Source organism: Sapajus apella, unplaced genomic scaffold, assembly GCF_009761245.1.
Source record: "Sapajus apella isolate SASKATOON/1434 unplaced genomic scaffold, GSC_monkey_1.0 scaffold3, whole genome shotgun sequence".
Taxonomy (NCBI): Eukaryota; Metazoa; Chordata; class Mammalia; order Primates; family Cebidae; genus Sapajus; species Sapajus apella.
In genome coordinates this window covers 36,104,634-36,124,427 of record NW_022436943.1, presented here as the reverse complement: position 1 = coordinate 36,124,427, position 19,794 = coordinate 36,104,634, and the positions used below count along the sequence as shown (strand labels likewise).

General features: G+C 33.6%; 1 protein-coding gene across 6 annotated transcripts in view; it reads left to right on the top strand.

Annotated features, from left to right (window-relative positions):
* CSMD3 (CUB and Sushi multiple domains 3) overlaps window positions 1–19,794 on the top strand; it is a 1,239,477-nt gene that overhangs the window by 1,204,370 nt on the left and 15,313 nt on the right. For all 6 annotated transcript variants that reach the window (XM_032246339.1, XM_032246357.1, XM_032246370.1 and 3 more), the window contains 4 exons: window positions 901–974; window positions 8,110–8,221; window positions 10,830–11,009; window positions 13,633–13,698. In XM_032246339.1, the coding sequence (XP_032102230.1) occupies window positions 901–974; window positions 8,110–8,221; window positions 10,830–11,009; window positions 13,633–13,698 (432 nt within the window). The remainder of the gene's footprint in view (window positions 1–900; window positions 975–8,109; window positions 8,222–10,829; window positions 11,010–13,632; window positions 13,699–19,794) is intronic.

Sequence of the window (19,794 nt, the reverse complement as noted above, 5' to 3'; positions counted from 1 at the left end):
TTAATAGGAGTGACATTTAATGGTTTTCTCTATCCTATAAACTATAGTTGGCTAAATATAAAAGCAAATGTAAAATATAGGAACAATTAGAAGGCACTGAAATGAATATTGGTAGAAAATACAACATTAATTTCAGCATTTTAAACTTCTAGAAGAAACACTTGAAATAATTTTGTTGTATATCATTAAAATGAAAAATAAGGATACTTTCAAGTAGTGACATTATTAAGTACTAACATTTTATTTAGATCTTTATGGTTAGTAAAGCATCTTCATATGAAATTAGACTTGCTCCAAAATTATCTAAAATATATATTGATTACAAAATGATCGTAACTACATTTCTGTAATTCTAAAATTAATGCCATATTGGGTAAACTAACCAAATAATCTGTCATGCAAGTAAATCGAGTCATCTATCTACCATACTTATGCCTAAATATCCTATGGGTATCAGTAAAATCCAAATTATGAAGTCCTGTTTCTGGGGAAAAAAAAAAGAAAAAAAAAACCAAACTGTTACTTCTTCAGAGAAATATTACCGTACCCCAAATCATAGTTTAGCAAGGTCTTCAACCAAATGCTTTTGCATGTACAATACTTTCATATCCTTTATCTTTCCTTATCGTTGCATCCACAGAGCTACTTGAATGTCAAGTGCTTTATATTAGAAGGGTTCAAAGTTCAAAAATTTCATAATTAATACCAAATAAAGTCTACTTGAATTTCTTGCTTCAAGATTAACAAGCTTCTGTTGTTGAGATGTTATTAGATTTACATTCTTTATTATTTCCTAGATCATTTGCACTAAATCGCATATTATTTAAAATTGTTTTCTATGACAGAAATATATCTATTGTAAATTTTAAAGGACTAATATCTTTTTAATCTTCATTTTAGAGCCCACACGTACCTCTTGTGAAAACCCAGGTGTCCCTCGGCATGGATCTCAGAACAACACATTCGGATTTCAAGTGGGTACTTTAGATATGTCCATTTAGTATCATACTAGGTCAAAATGCTTCTTTGGTTCATCTGCATATAATCTTGTTGACATAACAACAAGTCATGCTCTATCTACATTCGTAAACACATAAAAAAGGTGACAGACAACAAAAGAGTGGAAGTAAAGGAAATTAGAAAAAATATGCTCAATAAAATGGCCTAACTGGAACATAAATATAAATTAAACCAAAAAGTAAAAATAGCAGTAAGCATAGGAAAAATCTATAAGCATTAGAGAATTATGTATAAGACAATAAGACTGAGGGAGTACTCTACAGAAAGATATGGGGACAGTGAAGAAAAGTAAAAATAAAAGAGTTTAAAGGAGAAACTTTTGAGGTAAACAACAAATATATAAAAATGTGGTTATTCAATAAAGCACTAATTGTATATATGACATTGTTGTCAGTGTTTAGAATAGTGGAAAATTACTGAAAAATAACCATAACCTGTTACTATATAACACATAGTTGAATTTTTATATTAGAATTTTTATCATGCCCAGTCATATGTGGCTGACTTTCATGTTCTCTCTTTTTCCAATCTAGATTTTAGGTAGAGATTCAGCAAGTTTTCAGTTACAAGGGATCCAGGGGGAGCCAAAGTGCATACTGATTCCAAACGAAAATAGCCAATTTACATATTACCCAATTTCCCTGGGTTGCAGCGTTCTGTAAATTGTGCTATTCTGTGTGAAATTCAGTGTGAACTTGAAGACCATCCATTTCTAAAGGAAGGGCTCATCTAAAGGGCCATATTTTGTGGCTAAAAATAGTTTCCATTTACCTACAGTTCAGGTACAGTATGAACATTGATTTGATAGCACTTCCAGTTCTTCTGATTTCCTTCAGTTCTGCCCAGATAGTACAAAAGTATAAAAATGAATCTGTCTCCATTCTATTGGTGTTTTCAGAGAACTTTAGATTAAGATCTCCGTATAAGATTTTATCAATTGATCTAAATGCTGAAAAATGGGCAACTAGCAGCACAGCACTAATCCTCATCATATGTTCAAAGAAACCGAAACATAATGTGACTTGCTTTGTTTGCAGAGCAAGTTGGCGACATATCCTAACAGAATACAAAATTGTGATGTTAGTGTCTATGTGCTAAACCAGGCTGATTTTCTAAAGAATATGAGTTTTTTCTAGTAAATATTATTTGAGAAAGTGGCAATGGGATGATTAACATGGAAATTAAAGCAGTAACCAATGAATGAAGAGAATCACAACTCTGCATTTTAAGGATTCTGTTATAATCATTGAAAAGTGTTGTAAAAAAGTTAACCTAACACTGAATTTGTATTATTTGGGCTAATAAACAGGTATTAAATCATTATATTATATATGAATAAATATAGACTAGGCTTCAAATATGGTAAAGTCTAATTATACTGTATATAATTATAAAACTCTCTATTAAAATTAAATGTATTTTGTGTCTTATGTTAGGGAGATTGGCTTCCTTACATACATATGACAGGTTTGAATGTATATATGTATATACATACTAAATATGTTCAATAAACCTGTAAAAGCTAACACAATAAATAGTTATATAATTCTAATTAATACCCATTTATCGGTGAGTTCCTAATGAATACGGTTTTATATGCTAAAGGCATCTTGACCCATTGAGAAAAACAATTGCTTGCAAGTAACAAAAAAAAATGTTTGGAGCAACTTAAATCCTAAAAGCATTGCTGTGAAAGTATGTCCAGACTCCTAAAGGAGGAATTCAGGTGAGATGCATCAAGCCCAGAGTGCAGGCACTTGTTGGAAGTTCACAGTGTTTTATATTACTTTCTGTTTACCTACCTCATATATTCTCTCTGCACATTGGCCATACAGCCAAGAATGAATCATTTCTATTTACATCTCAGCCACATACAGAAAGTGATTGTCTCAATGTCAGTTCCAAATTTCCAAGAAGAATCAGAATGTCCCAACTTTGTGTTCACATTGGTTGGATTAGGTGACTAGTAGTGAGTTAGGAAGCAAAATCACATCTGTTAGGAAGCCCACATTGGGAAGAGCAAGAGAAAGCTATGAACTACAGAGGCACTAGAATCATTTTCTTAATTTTCTCTTTAATTTGTTCACTCTCTTTTTCTATATAGATTTATATAGTAGATTTTTGGACATCATTAATTATTAACATATAAAATATATCACTCATTGATAGGATGAAAACTCTGTCATTGAAAAAAGTATATAACATAATTTGTCTTTTATTAAAATATTATAAATTGGAATAATTTTGACCAAAAGTAGATTGGTAGTGGAGAGAATAGCTGTCAAAATAATTGATGCAACATAGAGATTAATTATGGAGTAAATGACACGCACACATACACACTGCTGTATTACTCATTAAATTGAGCTCTGGGTAATGGAAAGTGCATCATTTGGATTTAGGGCTTGTTACATAAAGTTATTATGAGTATGAAATGTTTTAAATCTGCCTCTTTAGGTATTTAACCTTAAGATATCTAACCATAAAATATTTAGCCCTACCAAAATAATCACAGTGATTATATATGATTTTCAGCTTGTAATTGAAATTAGTATCTTAGTATGTTGAATGAGGTAAATATATCTTTCATAGTGTTTTATTACCTTAAATGATAAATACAATCACATGAATTTTGAAAGAAAAAAATTGTTTTCAATTAAAATCTTCTTGTTTTAAATATAACTAATTATAATTAAACTTTTCTTAAACCAGGAAGTTCAGGACCAAAATATATGCTCAGTAAGCAAAAATTACTTGCATCTTATCTTAAACATATCTGTTATCCCTTCATTTTTGTGATCTTGCCTTTCTATACCTATTTTAATATACATATTTTTTGTTAGAAGCTATGTCAATTTTTCTTGAATAAAATGTTTAGTATAAATAAATGATGAAAAACATAAATTTGTTTTAAAATATGTATATTGCAGAGGAAGCATATACGTTTTTGAAACTTTAACTATACATAAATTTTGAAAGTTCTTAAGAACCATGCTGTATACTCCAGTTACACAAATATATGATATTAGAAGTCAGTTGCAAACAAATGCAGTGATGAAAATTCAGGCATGCCAAGTGTCATTTGCTATGAAATCTCATGGAAGGGAAAAATAGATCTTATTGAGAATGTTACAAATGTATGCAAGATGTCTATTAATCCTATTATTTGCTACATAAATTTTATGGCTTAGGAACTAGTACATACTAGTACATAACATTTAAAAGAGGAGAATAAGGAGTTAAAGAACATAAGTGATATTTACTAATTAAACATGTCTTAAAATTCTGTCATACACTTGTACACAATATGATACTTAAATCAATTTAAAGTGATTTTTATTTAAACACTGGTTGCAATGAAAACTTGATATGGATTGTTTTTAATTCTTGTTATAAAAACTTTCAATATTAATTTTTGCAATACTGAATATACAAATAAATCTTTTTATTAGTAGATATTGGTGAAAAAATTATACATAAGTTATTTTTCCAAGAATTTTTTTGAATTCTATAATATACATTTTTAGAATGTTGTTGCCTATTATTCTACAAATAAGCAAATTATACTATGCATGTTGGAAGTCATTCAGTCAGAAGGATGTATCAATTGGGAAAGAGTAGGGAACTATGTAAAATACGCTAGTAAGTGGGTTCATCACTGAATAAATTATTTATTAATGCACTGATATATAAATAAAATTTTGTTGATTTATTTGACTGTAACAAATTCTGAATAAGAATTTAATCAATTATTAAATGTGTATAAATCTGTTTATTACATATTAGGTATAACTGAATTTGACAAAAATCTTATTAATTAGATGTATTAGTGATACATAGAAAAATCTTATAACAGGTTTTAATTCCATAATATTTGGCTAATATTTAAAGCAGTTGTTATAATGGCTTCAAAAAGTTTACAGGATTGAGAAAAAATGTCTTACAAATAAAAACAAAGTGTATGCAGTCCAACATGTTTCTTACACCTGACTAATTTAAAAGTTTAATGAAATAACCCAAATATACTTTTCGAAGAACAAACAGAATGATTTAACCTTATGTTATCTAAAGTATAGAGGTGATATCACAGCATATTAAGAATGCATAGACATTAAATATTTTTAAGTAATCAAATAATGTTATATTATTTAGTCCCCATTCCTTCCATTACTCCAACATTTTAAAGTCACATTTCTAAGCTCAAAGTGCACAAGGATGAGTACACACAGTCTCTGGAGTAGAAGGGCTAACATTTTGATATGCTTGTCAGCTGGAATAGATAATTTCATAGGCTAGGTAATAACACTAATAAGAGTGAAAAGCATTAAGGAAGCACACAAAAGAGATGCTTTTTCTAATTTCTTGCTGCACGGAAGGCTTTCTACAGATGATGACTGAGCTAATTCTTTTAGTGTAAGAGCTAGGAAAGGAAAGTGGGAGAGGCATTCTATGCAGTAGGAATAGCATGAAAATATGCACACATTTCAGGATACAAAAGTTAAATGTGAATTGAACAGAATTTGAATTAAGTAAATTGTTAATGATGATGCTAGAGAGCCGGTCAGTGGCCAGGTTATGGAGGTCTCTGTTGTGTTAGCACAATATAACTTTATCCCAATGGTGAATAATAAGGTCAAACTTTCGTGTTGCATTGATCACTCTGACTTCAGTGTAGAAAATAAATTTAGTGGGTCATGAATAGAGAAATGGAGACGAGTTAGAAGACTATTATAATTATCTACAGCTGTAGGTCTCAAAGTGTAGTACCTAATCAGCAGCAGCAGTTTCACCTGGGAATTTGTTGGAAGTAAGATTCATTGACCTACCCCAGATCTACTGAGTCCGAACTCTGGACGGGGGAACTCAGCCATCTGTGTTTTCATAAAGTCCTTTTGGTTATTGTGATGTCTGCTAATGTGAGAACCAAAGACTGGAAAAGATGTTGGGAAGTAAAACTGGATATATAAGTGGAGAAAAAAAGAAGACGATACTTCAAAAAAGATTTAAAAGGTAAAATTGCCAGTTTTGGTGGTAAAATGAATGAAGGGAAAATTTATTAGTGACAAGTGACACTGTTAACTGGGACCTAATCTTAAGTAGGATTGCTGGATTAATAGAGATGATGGGTTTTGTAGAACTGGTCTGACTAAGAATAGAACTGCAAACTATATATAATCAGTCACATAATCTTGTCTGTATTAAAAAAAATCAAAACCTGTACCACCATTTTTCACAACTTCAGAAAGAATGTGAATGGCATTCTCTGGATCACAAGTCAAGGGACTCTGGTTATACTGAATAAAATGCAAATGGTGCTTCTTCAAGTTGGTCAATGTAGCAGCCGGGAGAAAATGGGGCATCCAGGGGTAAGAGATCTTCTAGAGGTGAAGGTGAAGGTTCGTGGAAGACACAGCATGAGATAACATGAAGATAAAAGGTTGTTGCCAGAGAAATAATTTTGTAATTTAATATTTCTGGCCTACTGTAGTTCTGGGTAATAATGACAATATGAAAACTAGTATAATTCAGAGTCTGAAGTTTCAAATGGAATCTTGGTATGAAATTATATCATCTCAAGCTTAGCTTCTTATTGTCCTGTCAGGTGGGAGAAGAAATTAATGAGAAGGCAGAAAACATGATGTGAGTGATAAGTCCTAAAACTGTGATTGAGTATTCTCAGACTGCAATTGCTGGAGAAGTCCAAAGTGGCAGACCCTAAATATACTTTATCTCATCCTCTACCTCTAATCATTCAATAAATCTTGTTGATTTTTCCTTGTAATTATTTTGAGGGAATAACTTTTTTTCCATGGTTACTGCCACAAGTTAGTACAGTTTTTATCTACTCAAATGTAAAATGGTAAGGCCAGCCTCATAATTAGAATTACTACTATTAATTTTTCTAAATACCATATCCTGCCATTTGAGACCCTTCAGAAACTTAATTCTTACTTATGTCTTCAATTTTGTCATCATACCTATAATTTATTTAAAACTTGAGTGTCATTGTGGGGTGGAGTGCAGTATATATATTCTATTTCAATTAATTCTTAAAACATCTCAATGCAAATATTATCATTATTTATAAATGAGAAATTAGGTCTCAAAGAGGAGATAGGAAATATGACTTATTCAAGTAAAGTGAGATTCAGAATTAAAACTACATGTACATTACTCTGGGATTTGTTCTCTTAACTATTATATACCCGCCTTCCCACTTATCCCAAACGTCTACCTTCCCTGCTCACTTTGGAAAGAATAAATGCCAATCAACCTAATATACTCTCTTTCCCCTAAAACAAATGATATATATTTTAACCAACATACATTTCTCATCATGTAATTAGCTTCTCCACTTTTATGTAGGTCATTTGCAAACTTTAGTGTTCATTATCACCACCCAAAGGGCTTGTTAAAACAGATTGTTGGTCTCTACCCTAAGAGTTTCTGATCCAGTGTACCTGTGGCAAGGCCTCAGAATTGACATTTTAAAAAAAGTCCTAGAGGATGTTAATGTCACTGATCTAGAGACTACACTTTGAAGGCCATTTTCCTAGATATTCTTCTAATTTCTATACCCTTATAAGCTAGTGTAAACGTATTTCTTCTATTGTATATTTCTGTTATCACAACCACCTTCAATAACCACCTTTGTCTCTAATCTCATATTGCATTTTTCAGCTTCAATATTTACTTGTTTTTTGTGTTGTTAATTATATTTATTTCCATATCTATTTTTATCAAGCTTTGTTTATCTAACTATTTATATCTTGTATTTAAATGTAGCTTATTGGATTTTTGGTGTCTTAAATATTTTCTTCAAATTCCCATGGCAAAAAACTTGGTATCTATATAGGTACTAAGGACTCAGCTATTTGATGATGGCATGTAACAAATAAAGCCAGGATTTTATTTTTCAGTTTTGAATTTTCCCTATTTTATTTTAAATTAGATTTCAATTATCTTTTTCTTCCAACTCTACCATACAGAATTTCACTTGACAACATTTACTCACTCAAGCTCTTTCTATTTGTTGCCATATTTGAAGTTGTATTGGATCATTTTTTTTCTCTCTTTAATTTGCTATAGGTAGGAAGTGTTGTACAGTTCCATTGCAAAAAAGGACACCTTCTCCAAGGGTCTACAACACGCACCTGCCTCCCTGATCTCACATGGAGTGGAATTCAGCCTGAATGCATACGTAAGTATTATGGGTAAGAAATAATACTATCATGGGTAAGAATTTATATGCATTTTTTCTCCCAAGTATACAGAGAAATTTACATCTATAGGTGTATCAAATAGACATTTAAATTAAAAAACATATTTTATGTATGTAATCTGATTCCTGCATCACAAATTCATGCCCATTGGGAATCCCTTTTTCCAAGTAAGTCAGAAAGCACAAGGCACAATTTTGTTCTTTTTATAAAGGCCTTATATTTAGCTTGGCCACCAGGTAATTTTAGGTGATGATTAGTTTAGTTTTTAGTTTATAGATCTGCACTTATCAGTCTGAACTACTCTGAAATACCCGAGGCTCCAATCTAACAGCTTCTAATTTAAAAAATCACTTGCGAAAATATTATCTGAGAATCTGGGGAAACTAAAAACATCTATGAAAGGAAATATTCATGGGCACTTGGCCAAAAATTTGAAAACAGTTTTAGTATTTCCAGAAACCTTTATATGTTCTCTGATCTTAAGCGGAGAGCACTTGCTATACAGATTAAATAAGAACAAAGCCCAGGGTCACTAAATAACTTTTTCTGACATACAATTAGAAATAAATTCTAGCTTGTCAACTCCTTGACTTTTATTTCTCTCCAGTTGCCATTTTAAACAGTCTCCTCCCCTATCTTTTGAATTGTGTTTCTTGGTAAAATATGAAAAAAGTAAGCTGGGAGTGGAACCACTTAGTAGGATGGTATCTAGCTTTTAGGATTTGCTGAAGCCTACGCAAGCCCTGTGAATTTACTCCATCCCTGTTCAGAACCATCCAAATGATTGTGGGAGTCCCTAGGGACCAGCAGCTTACTTTAAAACAGGAGAACACTCCATAGAGATGTCATGTTACATGTCTTGTTGGCTTATATTTAAATATGGAAAATTTCTTAAAGGAGAATTCCTCAGAATGTGTACTTTAGAACAGCTGTGTGCCTGTAACTAGGTATTTCATAGTGAACCATGGCTCTTTGATGTCCTCCAGTTGGGATATGATAATTTAAATAAAGTTTAACATCATCTGTTATTGCAAAGCATCTCAAAGTTTCTAACATGTACATAACATAGGGTTTAAGAGACAGACTGTTTGTAGTTATTGATACTCCATGAGGATTACATTTCATTAACTGAATTATATCAAATATAAACCGTTTATTCCAGGAACAGTGGCTCATGCCTGTAATCCCAGCACTTTGGGGGGCTGAGGTGGGCAGATCACTTGAGGTCAGGAGTTTGAGATCAGCCTGGTCAACATGGTGAAACCCCGTTTTTATTAAAAAGCAAAAACTTAGCTGAGTGTGGTGGCAGGCACCCGTAATCCCAGCTACTCAGGAGGCTAAAGCAGGAGAATCGCTTGAACCCAAGAGGCAGAGGCTGCAGTGAGCTGAGACTACACCACTGCACTCCAGCCTGGGTGGAAGAGTGAAACTCCATCTTAAAAAAAAAAAAAAAAAGAAAAACCATTTAACACAATGTTTAGCACACAAAGTAAAAATATGTTACCTATTATTTATACCATTACAGACCTCCATTAAGAAACAAATGAAAAATATTGTTTTTCCAAATTTATTCACAGAACACTTTTTTCAGAGATCGCTTTGAAGGATTTATATCTATGAACAAATGATTAAGAATGCTGTCTGCTTTAAAGGGAAAATTTCTTGTAGTATTTATCTCTGATTGAGACAGAAATGGTCTTTATAAGACATAAAACAGATGAAATAAGGGGAAGATATGGTATAATCAATGTAGAGAATTAGGAGTAGAAGGAAACATGGAGAAAAGGAGACAGAATTAGATGAATAAAGTGATACTTCTAGCATATGGATCCAAATATGGCCTGAAAATTCCATATGTAAAAAAATATTAAAGTGTACTTTCATTGGGAAATATTAATACCAGAGCAATATAATTAGATGTGGTTTCACTTAAGGTCAGGAATTTGAGATCAGCCTGGTCAACATGGTGAAATTCCATCTTTATTAAAAACACAAGAAATTAGCTGGGTGTGGTGGCAGGTGCCTGTAGTCCCAGCTACATACATGGGAGGCTAAAGCAGGAGAATTGCTTGAACCCAGGAGGTGGGTTCACAGCTGACTTCACAGCCAATTATATAAAAGAAAATAGACATAATTTAAAATAAATGTAATAAAATTGAAATTTATAAAATAATATTTTCTAAACTAGTATAGAAAACCCGAGCTTGACAAATATTAAAAGGTGTCTTACCAGGGAACTTCATAGATCCTTTAAAATGCTGAAGTTTATTGTGACTCTCTAGAATATGTGACTCTGTACAATGGGAAAGCATACATTTGTGAGCTTAGTTATTGACAATGTCTCTTTTTTCCTCATTTTCTTTAATATCTACTAGTGTTCCACAAATGGTTGATTAGGAAATGCTAAAGTATGAAATCAATAAATATATTTGCATTGAAACATTTTTGTAATTTATTAGAATAATTATTAAAAGATATATGTATATAAAGGCATTGAAGTATGTCTAAAATATATTGTGACTCCTGTCTCAAAATTTTCTTAACATGTTCATAGATAATTTACTTTGTTCTCTTTTCTTAATATAGCCCACAGCTGTAAACAGCCAGAAACTCCTGCTCATGCAAATGTAGTAGGGATGGACCTTCCATCTCATGGGTATACACTGATTTACACCTGTCAGCCTGGCTTCTTCTTAGCAGGTGGAACAGAACATAGAGTGTGTAGATCTGATAACACCTGGACTGGAAAAGTTCCTGTTTGTGAAGGCAAGTTTTCTCTATAGAATCTTTTTAACACAAGGGATTGTACTATTAATGCCTTCCTTGGCTACAGACAAAAACTCAACTCAAATTAGCCTAGAAACAAGGGAAATTGGTTGACTGACTACAAGTCTAGGAGTAATATAAACACTTCCGGATCCAGAGGCATAACAATATGAGTTTATTCATAGATTTTATTTTTTCTCATGTGAATGTTATTTCTTGCCTCTATTCTGTCTTCAAGTTCTCTTTTCAAGGTAGGTATATTATTTTTCTAGGACTTTCTAACAAAGTACTACAAGCTGGTAGCTTAATAGAATAGGAATTTATTCTTTCATAGTTCGGAAGTCCAGAACTCCAAAATTAAAGTGTCAGCAGGACCTCGTGCCCTCTGTAAGCTCTGAGCAGAAATCATTCCTTGCCTATTCCTAGCTTTTTGTAGCTTCTGACAATCCTGGGTATTCATTGGCTCCTAGCCTTACTCCAATTTCTGCCCCACTTCCACATGGCCTTCTTTCCTGTGTATCTTCATGTGGCCTCTCCTCTTCTTATGAGGACACCAGTTTTTGTATTTGGGGCCCATCCTAAATTCAGGATTATTTAATCCCAAGATCTCTAGTTAATTACATTTGCAAAGACCCTATTTCCAAATAAGGTCATAGAGGTTCCAGGTGAACATAAATTATGTGTGTACACTATTCATTAGACTAGAGAAAATTGCTACCAGCATGCTCAGGTTATTTTATAAGAGTAATCCTAGTAGAAAGAGTCTTTCCCAAAGTTTGGTCAGGAAAGTGCTATCTGGGATTCTGTTTGCCACAATTTTGAATGGAGCCCATCTCCAAATCCATTACTCAGCCAGGGTCATATGGTATTAATATTTGGACCAGATTTAGGTGAAGTGTCCACCCTATTGCTGCTCACTCAGAACAATTCTCATTTGGAAAAGGGTTATGTTGCCAAAAGAAGGAGTAAAAGATTTTCTAATGTTTTTGGTAAAGTAATCAACAAAATCAATTGCCTGATATCCAAGAAACCCTCTATTTATAAGGCCTTCTAATTTTTTATCTCATGCAGCTTTCATAAATGACAATTACTTTCTTTTTCTTGAAATGTTTTCATTCTCTTTAGCAGAACATCCCTCTGCTATTTTTCTTTCTATTTTTTTTCTTTATCATATAAATCTCTGTATTTTGAGAAGATCTTGTTCTTTGGTTTGTTTGCTTGTCATTATCTGTTTCCACTCTCCTGTCCTCTTATCTACCACTCTTCAACTAGAATATAATCTTATGAGAGACTTCATCCAAAGTGTTTACAACTGTAATTTTAACACGAAATTAGTACCTTACATGTGAAAAGCATTCAATAAATATATGTTGAATGAGTAAATGATTTACTCCCTCCTAATTCTGGTATCCATTCTCCATTTCCTTTATACACTGATTTTTTTCTACTTATGATTTTCTAAAGATGCAGTACTTAGCCATCTCTTGTTTTCATCCTGTATTCACTCATGGGTGATATCATTTGAGCCAATGGCTTAAACAGCATCCTTTACATAGCTTACTTACAGATTAATATTTCTAATTTATTTATTTTATTTTAGCTTCAGAGTTACAATTCCATTGTTTACTTGATATCTCTATTGGAATTCTTCAATGGCATTTCAATACTCAATATATGCAAAACTAAACTCATAAATTTCTTTTCTCAATATAGCTTCCCTTTAGTTTTCCATATCTCAGTGACATTGCCATCTTACAGTTACACATGAAATCTAGTAATCAACTTAGATATTTCATATCCCTCTAAATCACCACAATTTCAATAGCTTTCTTATCTATCCCACTTTTTGGTTTATTGTCACTGCTATCATACCCTAACTCAGCATTATCTCTATTGGGACTACTGTAGCGCCTCTTAACTTCTCTAGCCGTATCAGTACTTGCTCCATTCCAAGTTTTCTCCATTTTGCAGCCAGAGGAATATTTGCCCAAATCACTTCCTTTTACAGTCTTTTAAGACATTACATTGTTCTTAGGATACATAGTTTACAAGACATTCATGTCATAGCTCCTATAATATTCCAGTAACTTCTATATCCTGCATGATTTATTTAGCTTTGGGCTACCTTTGGTTTTGGCTTAAAACCTTGAAGATTTCACTTTTGAGTCTATCTAATTTCTGGTGACATCTTCAGTTATTTCAGCAAACTTTGAATTTTTAAATGTAAACCCTACCCAAATAGTTTTTGCCTTCTGTCAACAAGAACAAACCTCAGCTCTCAGCTTTGATGTTGAAGGCAATTGTCTACCCTTTGGCTTATGCCTCTAAAATAAGAAATGACATCCCAAGATGATAAGGCTACACAAATCTGCTGCTTGTGCCAACAGACTATAATGGGAATAATTATTGAAATTGTCAGTTACATAACAAGTGTTGAATAGGGGACTGAAACGTTGTGATGAATGAGACATTTTAGAGAAAACTGTCTATCTGAAATGTCAGAGAACAAAATGGACAGTGCATCGCATTGCGTGTGTGTGTGTGTGTATGTGTGTGTGTGTACATATGTATGTATGTAATTAATCATGTCAACTTTTGTAAACACCTTTATTTCTTTCCATAGCTGGTTCTAAAATATTGGTGAAAGATCCTAGACCTGTACTGGGAACACCTAGTCCAAAGCTAAGTGGTTAGTAATGTCATTTGTTTTTCTAGAAGTTATGATTTCTAAAAATGGTCTACTGTTTCTTGGCATAGTAACTGTGTATTTGAAAAAGATATTTAAGTATAAAAAACTATTACTGTCTTGAATTTGATAATTTACAAGCTGTTGAATTTAAAGCAATGTAATACAGTGACATGTTAGTATTCCGAAAGTATTGTTCATAGTTCTATCTGATAAACATATTAAAATTTCTACTGACTAGTATCTGTAAATGGCTATAGCATAATGGCAATACTTTCATTTAAAATATTAAAATAAAAATGAGATATTATTTAAAAATTTTAAATATATACATTTTAAAATGGATCCAGATACACTAGATATGAGAATAAAGATCAGCCCCTTCTAGAACTTGACCAGTTTATTTTCAATTATTTGATTTAAAAAGCAAATTAGAAAACCTAATACAACCAAAAAAACCCCGTAAACTTTAAAGTCCTACAACATTGATGTAATTCCCATTTTATATACTGTCTTACTTGTACCTTGGAAAAAATATTTTACATATGTGAGTCTCCATTTCTCTTTTTATACAAAAGGGATAATAATTAAGTTATCATATAATAAGCTTCATGAAAATGGAGTGTAAAGTGCTTAGCTCATAGTAAGAGCTCAGCATATGAGTTGCTTTGTATTAGTCCCTTTTCACACTGCTGATAAAGATATACCTGAGACTAGACAATTTACAAAGATAGAGGTTTAACTGGACTTACAGTTCCATGTGGCTAAGGAAGACTCATAATCAAGGCAGAAGGCAAGGAGGAGCAATTCTGTCTTATATGGATGGCAGCAGACAAAGAGAGAATGAGGAAGATGCAAAAGCTGAAACCCCTCATAAAACCATCAGATCTTGTGAGACTTATTCACTACCATGAAAACAGTGTGGGGAAAACTGCCCCCACGATTCAATTATTTCCCACTGGGTTCCTCCCACAACATGTGGGAATTATGGGAGTACAATTTCAGATGAGATTCAGGTGGAGACACAGAGTCAAACCATATCATTTCACCCTTGACCCCTGCCAAATCTCATGTCCTTATATTTTAAAACCAATGATGCCTTCCCAACAGTCCCCCAAAGTCTTAACTCATTTCGGCATAGCCAAGAGTTCATAGTCCCGAGTCTCATCTGAGACAAGGCAAGTCCCTTCCACCTATAAGCCTGTTATTTATAAGCAAGCTAGTTATTTCCTAGATAGAGTGGGGCTACAGATACTTTGTGAATACAACTATTCCAAATGGTATACTTTGGCCAAAACAAAGGAGCTGCAGGGCTCATGCAAATTCAAAATCCAACAGGGCAGCCATATCTTGAAGCTCCAAAATGATCTCCTTTGACTCCATGTCTCACATCAGGTCACACGGATGTAAGAGGTGGGTTCCCATGGTCTTTGGCAGTTCTGCCCCTGTGGCTTTGCAGGGTACAGCTTACCTCCTGGCTGCTTTCATGGGCTGGCATTGAGTGTCTGTGCTTTTCCAGGCACTCAATATAAGCTGTTGGTGGATCTACCATTCTGTGTTCTGGAGGACAGTGGCCCTCTACTCACAGTTCCACTAGGTGGTGCCCCAGCAGGGACTCTGTGTGGGGGTTCCAACCCCACATTTCCCTTTCGCACTGCCCTATCAATAGTTCTCCATGAGAGCCCCGCCCCTACAGCAAACTTCTGCCTGGGCATCAAGGCATTTCCATATTTCTTCTAAAATATAGGCGGAGGTTCCCAAACCTCAATTCATGACTTCTGTTTACCCGTACAACATCACATGGAAGCTGCCAAGGCTTGGGGCTTGAACCTCTGAAGCCATGGCCCAAGCTCTATTTTGGCCCTTTTCAGACACAGCTAGAGTGGCTGGGATGCATGACACAAGTCCCTATGCTGCACACTACACAGGGACTCTGGGCCTGGCCCAGGAAATCATTTTCTCCTCGGCCTCTGGGCCTGTGATGGGAGGGGCTATGAACACCTCTGACAAGCACTGGAGACATTTTTCCCTTTGTCAAGACAAAGGGAAAGAGATTAACATTTGGCTCCTCATTGCTTAAGCAAATTTCTGCAGCTGGCTTGAATTTCTCCCCAGAAAATGGGTTTTTCTTTTCTATCACATTCTCAGCCTGCAAATTTTCTGAACTCAGATGCTCTGCTTCCCTTATAAAACTGAATGCTTTAACAGCACACAAGTACCCTCTTGAATGCTTTGCTGCTTAAAAATTTCTTTCACCAGATACCCTAAATCATATCTCTCAAGTTCAAAGTTCCACAGATCTCTAGGGCAGGGGCAAAATGCCACAAGCCTCATTGCTAAAACATAGCAAGAGTCCCTTTACTCCAGTTCCCAATAAGTTCCTCATTTCCATCTAAGACCACCTCAGCCTGGACTTTATTGTCCATATTGCTATAAGCATTTTGGTCAAAGCCATTCAACAAGTCTCTAGGGAGCTCAAAAGTTTTCCATATTTTCCTGTCTTCTTCTGAGCCCTCCAAACCGTTCCCCAGTCCAAAGTACCTTCCACATTTTTGAGTATCTTTTCAGTAGCACCCCACTCTACTGGTACCAATTTACTGTATTAGTCTGCTTTCATGCTGCTGATAAAGACATACCTGAGACTGGGCGATATACAAAGAAAGAGGATATACATAGTATATATACAAAGAAATTGGACTTACAGTTTCACTTGGCAGGGGAAGCCTCACAATCATGGCAGAAGGCAAGGAGGAGCAAGTCCTGTCTTACGTGGATGGCAGCAGGCAAAGAGAGAATGAGGAAGATGCAAAAGTGGAAGCCCGTGATAAAACCATCAGGTCTTATAAGACTTATCCACTACCATGAGAACAGCATGGAGGAAACTGCCCCCATGATTCAATTATCTCTCACCAGGTCTCTCCCACAACATGTGGGAATTATAGGAGTACAATTCAAGATGAGATTTGGGTGGGGACACAGAGACAAACCACATAATGCTTATTTAGTATTAGTATTTTATTTCTGTGATAATATTAAAAAGCTGCAAAGAAAATAAGAGCTTAATATCTGATCTTCACCTTGGAAACAGATTACTCTCAGCTGTATTTAGCGAAGAACTACATTAGGATCTAATTTTAGTTGGGTTTAGAAGTGCTCAATGTACATGCTATAAAAGTGGAGAGACCACCAAGCTCTGCGACTTACACTGATCCATTCAGCACTCGTTGAAAATATGCCGAATGCCATTAAGGCAATCAAAGAATGCATAAAAGTAAGGTAGGGTTTACAATGAAGTCAGAAAACCATACTTGTCCATCAGTGCCCAAAATTTTCCTAGGGCAATGCTTGATCTGGGACCAGATGGATGCTCTGAATAATAGCTACAGAACATCACATCTGTAAAAAACTGTTCATATATTGAATAATAAACAAATTTTATAATAAAATTAGTCTTCATAGCTCATATCTGACAAAGATGCAATTAAAGGTCAAAAACATGATATGTAATTAAAAACAAATTATTGTATGTTTGGAAATTTAGAGAAAAATTAGTACTAATAAATAATTCATGAATTAAATAAGATATTAACACAGTGTATTAGAATTTACTTATTTTTGAAAAATTTAAATATCAGAGCTTGAGGGCTATAACAAAATGAAACTTAAGAGGGGAATTTGTATCATTAAATCCTTACATTATTGAAGAAAAAAGCCTCAGAATTAATTGGTTGTGTCCCGATTAAGAGAATATTAAGACTGTAATGGAATAACAGGGCAGAAATCAATGTAAAATAAAAACAAACAACCCCCTAATACAGTAGAAGAATCTCAACAGAACCAAATGTAGTTATTTTCAAAAATGAAGTAGAAAAATTTCTGGTACAAATAATACAACAAAAAAATGTGAACATAACCACATAGAGAGTAGATTAATGAAATTTAAATTATATTAAGGGAAACTATCAATAACTATCAACATTTAAAAACATTTTCACAAAGCAGATAAATTACTAGAAAAGTATGTCTTACTAGAACTAACTAATAAAAGAACATGTGAATAATTTTATAGCAAATAATGTACTGGTTAAAATTATTTCCACGAAAAAGAAAATGAGGTCTATGTGGCTCTACTAATAAATTTCACTACATTTTAAAGAAACAGAATGGATCTTTCAAGTTTTATAAAAACTCTCTGAACAATAAAATTCATTCTCTAGGCTCCATATAGCTTCAATAACTTGGATAAACATACTATAAAGGGGAAAAAATTCGGGCCCATTTGACTCAGGATTATAGATGAGAAAATCTCAAAATCCTAGCAAATCAAATCCAACATTGCAGTAAAGATAACGCATGTTAAAACGAAAACTTCAGCTGAATTAAATTTAAAGGAGTTTAATTGAGCAATGAAAAATTTGTGAATCAAGCAGCCCTAGGAATCACAGCAGATTCAGAGAGACTCCAGGGATGTCTCGTGGTTAGAACAAATTTATAGACAGAAAAAGCAAAGTGACATACAGAAATCAGAAGTGAGGGACAAAAACAACTGGATTGGTTATAGTTCGGTGTTTGCCTTATTTGAACATAGTTTGTACACTCAGCAGTGTATGAATAGTAGGCGTACAGTTGCTGGAATTGGCCAAGACTCAGCTATTGTAAAGGTGCATGTTCCTAAATTAGCTTTTCAATCTTGTCTACCTATTTTAGGTTGCAGTTCACCCACAAGGACTCAAATATAGACATACAGAATCCTTCTCAGGCCATATTTAGTTTGCTTTAACACCCATCAGAACCAATTTGGATTCATTATAGCTACACACATATATTTTAGTGTTAAATAATCCTTAAAAGTAATGTTATCACATTAAGAAATTAAAGTGCAAAAAATCATGATAATTGCAATAGTGCAAATAAAGTATTTGATAAAATTCAACACCTATTTATAGTTTTTTTAAATTCTTAACAAATTCTAAACCTGAGAAAAATTATTTATAAAAATTCTATGGCAAATAGCATGTTAAATGAGAAAATATTAAGCAGTACTTTATTTAAAATCATGAATGAGACACAGTGATTATATTACTCCAAAGTGATAGGAATTGAAGTTGGCAACGGTATCAAAGTAAGGAACATGTAACAAAGTAAGGAGCTATATTGCTTATAAATTATCATGGAAATAAAAATTTTAGTTATTACTGGAATATTCAGTAAAAACTCAACTCTTAGGGTGCTTTATCCTGATCCTCCACAGCAGTTTTGCTTTCTTGGTTTAATAGAATTCAGGGAATACATAGCTTGTAACCGCAATCCCTGTGATCTGACTGGTAAGAAGTGTGATACATGCAAATGTCAGATGAAAAATCATCAATAAATTGATAGAAAAATAAAAAAGGACTTTTTCCTAAATCTACTTAATTTACTCATTCACCCAAAGAGTCTTGAGTCTCTTGAATAGCTATCTAGGGATGTGTTATGCTGTGAGGTATAGGATTAATGGCAGCTTCTCTCAGCTGCTTCCGAAGAGCTGTGTAGACTTTGACATAACTAATTTATATAATTCTAAATTGCATAAATAATTTATATAAATACAATAAGTCTTTTTGGCTATTATCTAAAACGGTGTTTCTTCTTTAGGTGAAAATTTTATAAGCTTTAGAATATTCTTTGATTCTACCACAATTCATCTCTCACCCTTGAGAGTCCAGCAATTCTAGTGACAATTTCTAAAAATACCTGCATATCTCCAAGCTGTCGATATGGTGGAGTACTGTTCTTCTTCAGGAGCATCTGTTACTAGAAGAACTAAACTCAGTGTTCTGTAAGGGGGAACATAGAAGCACTCTCTCAGGATAATTTTGCAGGACCACTCTGCAAAAGCAGGGTTTATCTCTTTGGTCTTCCTCTTAAAAATCTATTTCCACTGTTAGAAAAAAGCAGGCCCCTTGGGACTTGTGTATACATTTACTACCATGATGCTGTGAAATCATTATATTTTCTTTCTGAAAGAATTATATTGTATAAAAGACCAAATATACTTGAAGTTTATATTTACCTGGGATCTAAAAATAAACCTCATGTCTTTAACTGGTGTTGTCTATT